The 14,905-nt window shown below is 38.2% G+C and overlaps 1 protein-coding gene across 1 annotated transcript in view; it reads right to left on the bottom strand.

Annotated features, from left to right (window-relative positions):
* The window catches only part of HERC2 (E3 ubiquitin-protein ligase HERC2), a 971,627-nt gene that overhangs the window by 471,761 nt on the left and 484,961 nt on the right, over nucleotides 1–14,905 (bottom strand). Inside the window, exons 46-47 of the mRNA XM_090372402.1 lie at nucleotides 14,115–14,223; nucleotides 9,650–9,786 (exon numbers count right to left, since the gene is read on the bottom strand). Coding sequence (XP_090228528.1) covers nucleotides 9,650–9,786; nucleotides 14,115–14,223 — 246 coding nt within the window. The remainder of the gene's footprint in view (nucleotides 1–9,649; nucleotides 9,787–14,114; nucleotides 14,224–14,905) is intronic.

Genomic DNA, 14,905 nt, shown 5'->3' with positions numbered 1-14,905 from the left:
AAAGTAAAAACATAAAGTTACACTATAACTTGGTTTGTACTAGGAGTTGTTGTAAGAAGAGGCAATGTGCAAAGCAACTAACTCTGGATTCCTTTTTCAATCACTCAACGGAGCTCTCTACCTGCCAGGTTAGCGTAATGCCCCCACCTATCTGGTCCGAATTCAAGGGAAAGGAATCTGACCATGACGATCCCTCTCATTAATCTGCCTAAGACCATCCTCCACCCCAATCTCTCTCTCTCTCTCTCTCTCTCTCAATTGTTGTGTTGTACTGTATGTGTTGGTTATAGTGAACATGCTTTTTCTTACTGTAAAAAATAAATAAACTAAGTAAATCAATAAAGATGAATGAATCTCTTTGGTTGCTCATCATTTTCTATAGAGTTCCCAGTCTTTAAACCAAAGAAAACGAATGGTATGTGCCGGTATGGGGTAACTTAGCTAGATGCAAGAGTTACTCTCATAGGTCTATTATCGCCTTTTTTTGGTGATTACTTACATTACGCATAAGTTTAAATTGTGCAAGACATTCTGGAATGTAACCCTCACATAAATTTGTCATCAATTTGATAAATTTCATAAATTTATAAATATAAATTTGATAAATTTGTCATCAATTTGATAAATGGATGACAAATACAGGTCAAATAAATTTGACCTGTATTTGTCATCAATTTCATGTTCTCATATGTTTCTTTCAAATTCAAAAAGTGAGCTACTGGAATTGACCAATATTCTGCTAAGGCTATTGGTTTGATTTTGGCAAGGTATAGCCCCAGGAACTCGTCCATAACAATGGACCAGAGAAAGAGTCCAAGGATGTGACATGGGGGGGCAGCCCCATGTCACATCCTGGTGGACTGATCTAGAGTGGGATTGGAATTTGTTTACCACCTGAACGTTCCTGTCACTGAAATATGAGTTGATGCTGTTGTAAAGATTTGTGGAAAAATTTGCAAAATGAAGCCTTCATAATACGCTGGGCCACTATGATTCATCTATGATGCAACCAAAACACTGATTCAAATCAATAAAATGCCTTTATTAAACAAAAGTACACATACTGACTGTATAAAGTGTATATTAAAATAAAATTAAAATAAAATAAGATGGCATATAACAAGTATAAAATGCGATAAAATATAAAATTAAAAGTGCTAAAAAGATATTTAAAATTACTAAAAACCACTAAAACAGGAACTTTCAGCAGTAGCGGCTGCCTTCAACAATAATGGTTGCAGGTTATCCGACAATCTATATATGTACACACATATGCCCCAGCAGGTCCGCAACATGAACCATGGCACCAGCACATGGTCCACTTCTCGTGTGTTGAAACTGGAAATGGAACGAACCACTCTAAACTGTTCGTCTCTCCCTAGGATAAGGGCTTCAAAGAGTGGATGAATGCAACAGCCCTTATCACTAGTAAGACTATAGCGTCCAGACAAACATATCCTTAAACTCTCTAGCCATTTCCGGTTTCAAAAGCCATGCACTCTATCCATGATCATGGCGTCTTTTGCTGTAATGCCATGCCCAGTTTCCCAGGCATGTTCAGCTATGGCTGAACCCACATAATTGGCCATCTTGAGGGCCCTATTGTTTTTTCCCAGGCGATCACACAGCCTATGTTTTGTTTCCCCCCACAATCCGGACACACACTAGTGTCGTTACTTGCAATAGGCTCTTTGATTGTGGACACTACTGTGTGCAGTCTCCGACCCGGCAGCTGCACACAGCGTATCTTACACGAACATAAAATACAGGAAATGGGTCTGAAATGCCATTATAGAAGGGAATGTATGTGGTGGCAACAGGTGTAAAAGCATCCCTTCAACTGCTACTCACGTCTCTTAAACACCCCTCAATAATGCTCTCGGGGTAACTGCATGTTACTAGGTCAGCCATAACCCTTTTAGGCTCGTCACCCTTCCCATTACGGCCTTAATCACACTATTTCTGTGGCAACTGGCCTGAGCAGTTTTAAAGTGTGTGTATTAGCCACGACACATCGGTTTTCTATAAACCTCAGTTTTCAAGTGTCAGCCTTCTCTGTACACACACGCATCTAGGAACAGAAGCCACCCTCCTCAACCTCCGAGGTAAACTGAATATAGGGCGAACCGTTATTCAACCAATTAAGTACTTCTGTTTTGTATCCCCTTTGTATTACTGTGAACATGTCATCAACATACCTCTTGCACGCCTGTAATGGGGGTGGACTAGAGCTCCCCAACATCCTGTCTTCAAACTCCTCCATGGCTAAATTGGCTATAAATGCACTAATAGGTGAACCCATGGCCACTCCACTGATCTGCTGGCATAACATTTTTGAAACAACATAGTGGTACTAGATATTCATCCGCTGCTTGGATATTGTTCGGGTCGGGTTATTTACATGCTCTGCTTACTTCAATTATTTTAGTTTCTTAAACTAGTTTAACCATCTTAATTTTCATCTAATGTCTTAGATCTATATTCACAGTCCGTGAGGAATGAGAATCGAAGTGCTTTTTGCTACTATTTCGCTTGGTAATTTCGGATTTCCTGGCATAATTGCTAAAGTTGAATCGGACCTTATTGTTCGCCATTGTGAGTACAGTGTGTATTCATTTACCTGTTGGAGTCCACATACTGCGAAAAGTAAGCGGTCAACTCTTCACCACTCTACTTAATCCTAGCCGGAAGGAACATTCCTTAGTCAGTAAGTACTCTGCTTTTACTTTATCAGCAATCTTGCCATATCTCTCCCTGTAGTGTTTAGTGAATTTTGGGTACAATGCTGTCTAAAAATATGCAACCATGCTCGAGCTGCGAAAAACTTTCTGACTGCCTAATAAAATGTTCATCATTATCATGCCAACTTCTTTTTTGCAATTTTTGTAGTGGCATTAAAGATCTAAAACGGACTGCGCAACTTAGAAAATCAAAATGGAGATGTGCACTCTGCCACAGGCAAAATAGGGATTTGTCAGATACAGCTGACATATTGGTTGCTCCCTTAGTGCACCTGCCTCCCTCCCCCACAGTCTCTCCCTCTAAAATGCTGAATGTTGTTAATGACGTTACCACACATATCAATTCCAATCTCATTGAACCGGCTATGAACAGCAAGTTTTTGCCTGGGATTACTGATAATTGTTCTCAAACGGAATCACAGGCTCAAGTCAGCTGCGCTATTTGTGGGTGTAACACAGAGAAACTTGAAACTATTGAAGGCATTCTAAGAAAACTGTATTCAGAAAATAGCTCGCTAACGGGTCTTAGCCAGCTTGAAGATTATCAACAAAAGTCCTTAAGCCTACTACAAGGTCTCTTGCCCGTGAACACTAGGCTCCCTTGTCCTGGCCCACTGGAACGCCCATCTCCCACATCTGAGTCATTGCTACTACCCGAAACGGATTTGGTTACACTCTCTAAAGACAGTGCCTATAGCGCCATGCTAAAATCAATGAAACAGAACTCTGACATTGCAGGCATGAATGGAGCACAGCAAGGCCAGATGCCCGGACCTCAACCGACGCAAGCATCCCCACGCCAACGGTATTCCAGAAACAGCAAAACCACCTTGATTGCCACAAGAGTAGTTAATACTAGCCTCAGAATACGAGATCGCCAAGCCACCAGCAATAATCATGTAAATATCTTCATTAGCAGGCTGGATCCACTGACAAAAGTTGAAGAAATTCAGGCACTGTTGATGGAACTAGGCATACCCGGTAAGCCTTTCAAAATCAATACCAAGCATCCATCTTATGCTTCCTTTAGGATTCAGATTGATGGGCCTAATTACCAACAATACCTCAATGCCGAATACTGGCCCAGAGGTCTGTTGGTAATGCCATACTATGGGACACCAAAGATCAAGAACTTATCAAGCCCGAACCCCATTCCACAACAATGCATAACTACACCAGCATAGCTACCTGTCCTCTCTAGCGGAGTCTCCCAAATTATATCCGAGAGCGGGTGCAACTTATGTATGTCTAACGTGGAGATGACGAGCAAACATCGGACCGGTCACATTCCAGTTAGAATATCCAGTAAGAGGGCACATCAAACGCGACACTGATCCCGGGATGATGAGATTTCAGATCATTATGTGAAAAGCAAATACCGTTCCAAGAGTAATCTCATCATAGTACAACCTTCTGTCGAGGTAAACATTCGATGTTTCCTACAAAACATCAGGTGTATCAAAAACAAACTAGATGGCCTACTTGATTTGCTTTCCTGCACAGAGTACGACTTTGTCATTCTGATTGAAACCTGGCTTAGAGATGAAATGGAAATTGATGCCTTCACCTCAAACCTTGGCTATCACATGCTGGCTGCTAATAGAATTGGGAGACGAGGTGGCGGTGTAGCAATCTGTCAAAGGAGTTCGCTACCCCTGATTAACGCATCCACTTATCCAGGAGTGACATAGAAGTTGTTCTTGGAATCTACCAAATTGCTGGTTTGTCGATCTCTCTGTGTACCGTTTATTTCCCTCCACCAGTTTCTGAGGATTCTGTCCTTAATCTGACAGCATGGCTGTTATCGACAATCAATCATCGGCAAAAGCTCATCATCCTTGGAGACTTTAACCTTCCACTGCCAGCCACAAAGAAGCTCCTAGATACTCTGTCATTGAACATGTCAGAAATGGGCATTGGTTTTATTCATGTTCCCCCCTCACATGGTGATGCCACCCTGCAGCGCATCTTCTCAAACTATTTAGTAAAGCAAACCCTGACCATATCTGAGAACTTCCATCCGTCCGATCACGATCTGATCGCTGCTATGATATCACTGCAGGCACCTAAGGATGAACGTATGCAAGAACAAACTACAAACACTATCAGGAGAGCATACAATCCAAAATACATCAACATTGGAAAAGTTACTACCCCTTTCCAACTTTCCCCATGGAACATACTGGCTGAGCTTAACAAAAATGAGGCTGCCTACTGGCTTTTGAGATGGATGGAATTCATTGCAAGGTCTGCTATGTCCAAAACTTGCATCCTTAGTCCCCACTCAAAGCCATGGTGGAATGACCTCCTGACCAAGGCCTTTAGGGAAAAACAGGCAGCCTATGCCTCTTACAAGAAGTTGCCTTCACAAGAATCATATGCCAAATTTTCCCAAGCAAGGATGGATTTCCAAAAGAGGAAACAATTTGCTATTGAAAATTTCATGAACCGCTGGCTATCTAGGGGAAAACTTGTGTGGTTCACTAGTCATACTTGCACCCCTCTATCTTTAGATGTCCAGGAATGGTGTATGTGCTGCATTTTAAGCAAGATCACCATGTGTTCGAAGCATATCCTTGGAACGAAGCATTTAACGTTTCTTCACCTTCTAGTAATACAGAAATGTCCGAAGAACAGCTAATAAAAATAATAAATTCACTACCCAACAAGTCCACCATAGGAACTGACGCAATACCTCTTTTTAGTCTAAAAATTGCTTCTTATTTCATTAGCAAAGAGCTCACTCAACTCTACAACAAAGTACTCAAATTTGCACAGGTGCCTTCAAGCTGGTTATCATACAGAGTCGCGGCAGTTCCGAAAAAGCCTCGTGCAAAAGACCGGCTGACTTCAGGCCAATATCAATTGCCTCTCCCTTCCTGAAATGCCTCGAGAAGTGTATCTATAATGATGTAGCACTCGCAACCTTTGCGCATAGGCCAGAATACACCCATTATGCCATGCCTAAAAGATCTACTGTAACCTGCCTACAGTCATTATCACAGAAAATACTTCGCGCCTGGAATGACAACGAAGATCTTCACATCATTTTTCTGGACATGAAATCTGCTTTCGACTCAGTCCAAATAACACCCCCTTCTTGCCTTACTTGAGAGATTCTATGGGATATCCGGAAATATGCTCGAGATCCTCAATAATTTGCTATCTAGGAGAATGCTTCACTTCAAAGGCGATGGCATTACAGTCACTAAAAGCGTCGAAGTAGGGATCCAACAAGGTGGTTCTCTCTCAGCCTTGTTATTTGCAGCAATATTCGTTCCACTGATGGATCAAATTCCAGCTTTCCTATCGTATGCTGATGATATTGTTTGCTACTTGCCATACAAACGCCATGTTGGTGATTCACAAGAAAGACAAACCGCCTCTGAATCTGTAAACAGCTACCTAAATACATTCTGTAAGTATGCTAAATTTTTTGGCCTGTCAGTCAATCCAGAGATGTCAAACTATCTCATCTTTACCCCAAGTCGAATGACTTCTGCTGATTCTGCACCTTCTCTACTTTCGAAATTGGCAGGAAATGTTCTGATTCCCACAGACAATGTCATATTCCTAGGAGTAATCCTTGATGCCAACCTCACCTATAAAAAACAAATACAAGCTCAGTATTCCAAAGCCCTGAGAGTGTTCTGGGGAATGAAAATTGATCTGTGCAAAACGCACAATAAGCAAATAATCAAGAAATACCTTGCAACTTACTTCTGTAGTGTACTCTCCTATGCCTTGGAAGTTTTGTCGGCGGCACCACTCACCAGCCTCAGGAAACTATGGGGCCTCGAATTCTGGGTGCTGAAGTGGGCCAACTTGTGGTCGTACCAAATCTACAACACCTAAATCTATTCTCTGCTGCAACATGCAATATAAGCCCATAGTCCACAGAGCCCATGTGCTAAAAATAAAGTCATTCCTTTATCTGTGCTCAGCTAAGCAGGATCACATCAACATCTGGAACACGGTTGGTCGGCATTTGCCAGGCAGACATCTCCTTAGTACTCCCTCCTTGTGCTCAAGGCTCCAGCGGTTACAGAATTTCAAGAGGCACTTCCCAAATGTGACTCTGGACACACTCAACTCGTTCAACATCGACCTGTGGATGACAGACAAGGCATATCGCGATGGCATCTTGTCCTATCTTGCTGTTTGTAAAGGAGATTTATGTAAGTGCCGATCTTAGCCGATGTCATTTCATGATCTGCTCAACTTGCAGTCCTTTTCCGCTGTAATTAGTACTTCATTTTTACATTTTGATTATCATCTTTGCTTTGATCTATTAATTTATTATTTAGTTATTATTATTTTTTTATATATATAAAACAAAATCACTTGTATAAACAACAAATTGTAAGACTCCTCTGGCTTTCTGTGTAAGGAATCACTATTGTATAAAATTTATGTTAATAAAGAATTTTATTATTATTATAAGCTAAGGCGCATTTAGGGCTAGAGCCTCAAGCTGCAAACAAATTTGGACTATGTATATAAAGTGCTTAGCATCATAATACACAGCCATTTCTGAATAAACAGAAAATTTTTAAGGTGGCATCGTTTTAGGTTATATCTCATATTGTGAATACCTTCACAACGAGTTGCCATGATATTGCACTACTTCGAATAAGTAACGCTTCACTTCTCCTTAGGTGAAGCGTTACTTATTTGAAGTAGTGCAATATCATGGCAACTCGTTGTGAAGGTATTCACAATATGAGATATAACCTAAAACGATGCCACCTTAAAAATTTTCTGTTTATTCAGAAATGGCTGTGTATTATGATGCTAAGCACTTTATATACATAGTATTATTATAAGCATAAACTAACACCTTCACAAATGTCTTCACTACTTAGGGCTGTTCTATCCTTCAAAGTACCATCCCTACTCAAAGCCTTCCGCACACAATCCAAGCCATGTTCAACGGGTATACATGTGAACAAAGAAACAACATCAAAAGATGCCATAATCTCACCCTCTTGTACCTCCCGAGCACAGACAAACTGCACAAACTCCCTGCTGTTTTTAATGGTGTAATCCAAGTGATCCACTACGGGGGATACAAGTTCAGCCAAAACCTGGATAGTGCATGCGTCAGACTGCCCACAATCGACACAATGGGCCTGAAAGGCATCCCAGTCTTGTGCACTTTAGGCAGACCATAAAATCTAGGCAAATGACAGCCTAACGCATGCAACCTCCAGGAAACCTCCTCGGATATTTTTCCCATTTTGTGCCAACTCTGCACTAATTTATTAACTTGTTGTTCCAGCCCGCCCCAAGGGGTTCCTACGAATGATCCTATACGTAGACCTATCATTTAATAAACTAAGGGCGTTTTCCCGATAATCATCTTTGTTCAACACTACCATGGATCTACCCTTGTCCGCACATAGTACCACAATACTATCATCTTGTTTTAATTTTACTAATGCTCTTCTTTGTGCAGCTGTTAAATTGGAACAGGCTTTGCACGCTGAATCTAACACACACAACGTCCCAATCTGGATCTCATTAGCTGTGACCTCAGGTAGATTGGCCACAGCTATTTCTATACCCATTGCTATATCCACTATGGGGGAGCCTACGAGGAACCAAACTAAAATTGGGGCCTAGATTTTTTTCTGGTTCCAACGCACGAGAAGTGGACTGTGCACAGGTGCCATAGTTCGTGTCGCGGACCTGCTGGGGCATATATGTGTGCATATATAGATTGTCGGATAACCTGCAACCATTATTGCTGATGAAGGCGGCCGCTGCTGCCGAAAGCTTCTGTTTCAGTGGTTTTTAGTAATTTTAAATATCTTTTTAGCGCTTTTAATTTTATATTTTATTGCATTTTATTCTTGTTATATACCATCTTATTTTATTTTAATTTTATTTTAATATATAGTTTATACAGTCAGTATGCGTATTTTTGTTTAATAAAGGCATTTTATTGATTTGAATCAGTGTTTTAGTACCATCACAGATGAATAATAGAGTTCCTGACTCCAGAGGCCTCTTCAATGAACTGGGCCACCATATACAGTCAAATGTGCCAGTAAAGTTTACCATTATGGCCAGGGAGAATTTGATGGTGGTCTGGGTGGCTTATGAAATTAGGCTATGGATAGCATCCTCAATACTGAGGCCAGTTTTTTATCCAACTGGTAGGGTGAAGAAAGTTGACACCCAGTGTAGTATGCCGAAAGGTGAAACAGTAGGAGATGCTCCAATAATTTTGCAAGCACTGAAAGCAGGGCTATAGGTCAGTGAGGCCAGGTCCTGCGGGCATTTATCTGGATTTTTGAGTATTAATTTTAGCGAGGCTGTTTTCCATTACGTTGGGAAAGAACCTTCCATTAGGCATCTGTTGTAGAGGTTTAGAAGTGCAGTAGAGTAACTTAACTAGATGTGAGAGTTACTCTCATAAGCCTATTATCACCTTTTTTGATGATTATTTACATTACCCGTAAGTTTAAATTGCGCAAGACATTCTGGAACATAACTTTCATGTAAATTAAGAAGTCACTATTATGCTATTCAGTGCAAATTTTTCTCCAGAAGATTTCTCTGAAGCATTCAAGATACATTTAACTTTACACAAATAAAAAAATGATACACTCGCACAAAAACAAATCAAAAAATTAAGTTTGTAAAAAGTGCAAAGCTAAGGTAAATAGTTTTCATTTCATTTAGCTGTGAGCTGAGAAATTCATGAAATCTGTGACAGAAAGGTTAACTACTGGAAACTTGTGAAGGCTCTTTGCACCATGCTAGACAAATTAGTTAACAGATTATCTACCATTTTTCATAAATCCTACTGTAAATAACTAATTGAATACTTTTACAGTTACTTAAAAATTACAATAATTAGAGATTTCATTTAATGCTCTTTATGAAAATATAATCCCTACCTGGTTCACTGATCCTACTGAAGGGATGTTTATGGACATGTTTTGTTTTGAAACAATTTTCACAAACATCATAATTATGGCAAACTCTACATTTATATCGCACTCCTCGCAAAGGCAGCATTAAGCACCCATCACAGCTAAAATAAATAAATAAATATACACAAATTTTTATCACAACAATTAAAAAGCAAATTGGGCTCTCTCTCTCTCGTGTGTGTATTTTCTCCCCACAAACTATAGAGTGATGTTCTGTATTAAATAAAAATTTATTGAAATAAAACATATATGGGCAATATTGTTTTTCTTTTAATGGCTAACTTTTCAATGGGGAAATCTTGCATCAGGCTAGTTTTTTTTTTTTTTTAAAGAACAAATGCAGGCTGGTTGCCTTCTCTCTCTCTCTCTCTCTCTCTCTCTCTCTCTCTCTCTCTCTCTCTCTCTCTCTCTCTCTCTCTCTCTCTCTCCCCCCCCCTACTAAAATAAATCTGTAACTAAGAAAGAGGTTGTTTATGCATGGGTATGGCACTTCCATCATTTCTACTACCCAGCTAGTATGAATGCATCGTTTGTTCATCTCATATTGTGAACACCTTCAAAACAAGTTGCCCAGGTATTGCACTACTTCGAATAAGTAACGCTTCTCTGGTAGAGAAGACTACTGTTACTTATTCTCAGATGGGCATCGCCACCACCAATTCGGCACTGTATTGAAGCTAGATGGCTTCATCATTGGTGGGTGGGCAGGTACCCTATTGCAATAGTGACAACTCAGTTATGAAGTATAACTCCATAATATGAGAGATGCTTGATGGTGTGCATGGTTTAATCAAATAATATTTCTTGACTGAATGTCTAAGAGTATGAAAGAGGTTGCATACTCTTATGCAGGGTTATGGCACTTCCATCATTTCTACTACTCAGGTAGTATGAATACACCGTTTATGAACAGTAGTCTTCTTTACCAGAGAAGTGTTACTTATTCGAAGTAGTGCAATACCTAAGCAACTCGTTGTAAAGGTGTTCACAATACGAGATATGAATAAACAATGCGTTCATACTACCTGGGTAGCAGAAATGATGGAAGTGGCATACCCATGCAAAAACAACCTCTTTCATACTCAGACATTCAGTCAAGAAATATTTTTCGATTAAACCACACACACCATTGAGCATTTCTCATATTATGGAGTGATACTTCATAATTGGGTTGTCACTATTGCAACAGAGTACCTGCCCACCCACCCACAGAGTAATAAGATACAGTGTCCACTTGCTGAATTACTCCCAGCGCCTCCAATTTCAGACCTAAAAACTAACACGGCCATCAAAATCCACAAAGTGCTAACGTGCATGCCCATTGCTAATAAAATGGGTACTGGTTTGAAAAGATTAATTTGTTGAGCGTAGCGAGTTAATTTTCCTTTGCATTTTGGTTACTATTATTTTAATTATTTGTGTATTATTATTATTGGTGTAGCATATTATTATTAGCATAGCAAGTTCATTTTTCATTGCATTTCGGTTACTATTATTATAATTATTTCTGTATTATTATTAGCATAGCGATTTCATTTTTCGTTGCATTTTGGTTACTATCATTATAATTATTTTTGTGCATTTTTATCTTTTTTTTTTTTTTTTTTGTATTTGTCTGCTGACATTATGAACAAGAAGTGCCACTCATGCTGACATTATGAAGAGATGTGCTTCTCGTGTAATAAATCTGGAATGCAATTATATTGATTCCCGAAAGAACATTTAATGTAATTTATCATAATTGATAGAACCAGGAATTATTTAATGAAATGTGTAAAAAAAAAAAACCACTACTTAATAGCTAGTTATTAACTAATTCCAAATTTATTACATTAATTAATATGAATAATAAACTATATTTAGCAGTCAGGGGCTTGAACTGCAGTCTACTCAAACAGTGTGTGCTACTGCACTCCCACTTCTGATGACTCAGCTACATTAATATGAATAGTGCACTGATATTGATCAAAGTAATAGTTTATCGAATAATTAAATAATTTGAATTTATAGATGTAAAGACATGATTGGGTTGGGGAGTTTACTCTTCCCTCATAAAATGTACAGTTCTATATATATGCCATTCCTGCTCATATTAAATCTTTTTTTTTTTTTTATTATTATTATCCATGGTTTTGACTTTCTTTTTTTTTCCCTAGGTTACTCACTGGCTGAAAGCAGTATGAAAGTATGACAGTATTCGACTTCAAGATAATTATGCATCATTATTATATAATAATGCTAGACCGTGTGCATCTCATCTTTATGACTGGTGTTTTACAAGCACTGAAAGGGAAAACCTTATCAAATTTGCTTGGCCAAATACTGAGTTTCTCCTTCAACTGATTGTGAGGTGTTCAATCCATGTTTTCCAGCCATGCCCAAGGCTTTTGCTTTTAATGTTTACCTTCAAAGAAGTACTTATAAGTTATTGAGAAGGAAGCTCAATTTACCAAGCAAAAAAACCCTGAAGCATTTAATTTAATGTTGAACATTGCTAATAAGCCAGGATTCTGTCGTTTTGCTGAATTGTTTAAGGAATCAAATAACAGCTATGCAGGAAAAAGACAAACTGTGCATACAGTTTGCAAACTGTGAATAAACAAAGTGCATTATCTAATTTTCAAGATGATGCTGCTGTTCTTCTTGGAATCTTAAACCATACTGATACTTTGCTTGAATTGGTTCACCAGGATGCTGGTGAGCCAGTAAGTCTCACTGACAAAGTGAAGAGTCAGAATCAACCAGATACAGTGAGGATATGGATATTTCTGATGAAAATGCAATGGCATATGTCTCAGGTTACCTAGCCAAAAATATTTTAAAGAGCAACAATTGTAAAACATGTAAAAATGTACTATTAGGCCCAAAAGATCTTGATATTGAAAAATTATTGTTGTATTTTAAAGATTTTAATGTGAGGAGTATGGATTGAAACGGCCATCAAAGGAATTGTTGAATACAATGATACGTGTATCAAATATCTTCTTTTCTGAAGTTGATTTTGTATTTCATAAGGAAAATTTTGTAAAAAAACATGTTTGTGATAAAACATGTTTTATTGACCTTGAGTGGATTGGGAACCACAAGCACAAAGATAATATTCAAAAAGTGCTTATTCGGTCTTTCTTGAAAATTATGTTAAAACAAAAAGTGAAAAATGTGAACTTGGCTTACTAGTCCAGTCAAGCACCAAAATCCCTTAAAAAAAACTGAAATATGTTAAACACATGTAACTGGGAAATGTTAAACATGTGCTGTGAAAGCAAGAGGGAAAAACTGTGTCATGATTTTTTTCATTAGAGACCAGTTGTATCAAAGCAATATTAACTGATTAACTGACTATTCTGAACTACATAAAACATGACAAATCCACAAATAAGATTGTCCACAATTTCAGAATGTCTTCACCTTCTGAACTTTCTTCTGCAGCATCTAGATTTCATGTATCTTCTCTCTCTCTCTCTCTCTCTCTCTCTCTCTCTCTCTCTCTCTCTCTCTCTCTCTCTCTTTAAAAAATTGGTAATCTGGGTTTGTTTGCTTTTGCTTGATAGATCTTTGTAAATTTTATGGTATGGAGTTACGCATTTTTGAAGCTCCCTTTTGAACTTTGTGCTCCTTTCAGTCGAAGGATCTGCATTCAAAAAATATGATTCTAATTGCTCAGCTAAGTTTATGCCTTCCCGTATGCTTTTTAGTGTAAAATTTTGAACTTCAGAATTTTCATCTATGCTATCATTCTCTGAATTGATTGCTTCATTTAAATTTAAACTTTTTGCAACATATGATACCATCCCCCCTTTTTTACGACGATCCAAAATTTGTATCTTTGATTCTAGAGTTCCTTTCTTAATTTATAGCTGGAATTTAATTCACAACAAAGAAATTATTCCAATATGGTTCTTAAGAACAAAGTTTAGTTATACATACCCGGAAAAATTTATAAATGATCGAATAAAAACCAAAATAACCTTGTGAAAACCTTAAATGTCAAGAATTGCACACTTTGAAGCCACAATTTTTTATTGCCTCAAACAAGCACAGAACCTAACACAGGGATTTCCCAATAATTTTTTTTGCATGATGACTAGTGAGTCAACAGCAGAGATTCACAAAAAGAATGGAAATGTTGAAAAATTACTTCCAAAATAATAGCAGGGTTTCCCCCCACACAAAAACTCAAAAATACCATGTTATGACAAGTTTGCCGCAATTCTCTAACTGCGCTAGAGCGAACCTGTGTTATATAAGTACTGTGTTGTGCAAGGATTGCCGCAATTTATCAATCATGTTAGAGCGAAACCGTGTTATACGGGGCTGCCTGTATTTATTTGTATTCCATGAAAATGCTTATACAATTTTTTTACTAATTTATCAAGATTTTAACTTGAAAAAAAAAATAAATAAATAAAAAAACATGTATATAACTTACGTAACTTGCTCATGAATACTAGGAACTTTCTCCATTTCTGAAAGTAAGCCAGTCCAATTGGATTGCTTTGGAAAATCAACAGTAACATCTCTTCCATTTGGGCTTATATCTATCAGGAAAAGTGTCTTTGTTATAGTCAAACCAAATATGATTTATAATTTCAGAAATAAATCTGATTATAACTTAAAAACAAAATCATAAGATGTACTAATATATTATTAAACCTTTATTCAATGTTGCATGAAGTAATTAAACACTACAGAGGGCACAACAAAGTTTTCACTCCCTATTTTTTATGTCCCATATAGTGCAGATTTAAGATAAAAAAATTTAGTGAGAAAGGTAAAATTACACCAAGCTCTTATAATTAGTAATTTGATAAATAAATAAAAAACATGTATGGTGGCAAACTAGAAACCGTGTCCAGGGCGAGCTCTTCTGTTAACAAGGTCAAAAGCTGGGGGGGGGGGGGGATTGTATAGTTCTGTAGTGCAGAACTATAGTATATTCTGTAGTATAGTTTCTTAGGCTATACAATCCCCCCCAGGGGGAATTGTATAGCCTAAGAAAAAAACATCAACTGCAAACACAAAATAATCAAGTCCTCCCTGTCTCCAGCACACACTCTTCAGTAACATCCATAGTTAGCTGAAGCTCCAAAACTGTGGCCCTACATGCACAAAAATGCCACCACACAATCAATCAATAGAGAAACTGGAAGTATGATGATGTCAGTCTCCACAGCCCAAAGCACAGCCAATTATGATATAAGCAGGCCAACCCAGGTTTCT

Source organism: Mastigoproctus giganteus, chromosome 1 (assembly GCF_048544385.1).
Source record: "Mastigoproctus giganteus isolate SK-2022 chromosome 1, ASM4854438v1, whole genome shotgun sequence".
Taxonomy (NCBI): Eukaryota; Metazoa; Arthropoda; class Arachnida; order Uropygi; family Thelyphonidae; genus Mastigoproctus; species Mastigoproctus giganteus.
Note: the sequence above shows the minus strand (reverse complement) of the source record. Positions and strands in the feature narration are given on the sequence as shown.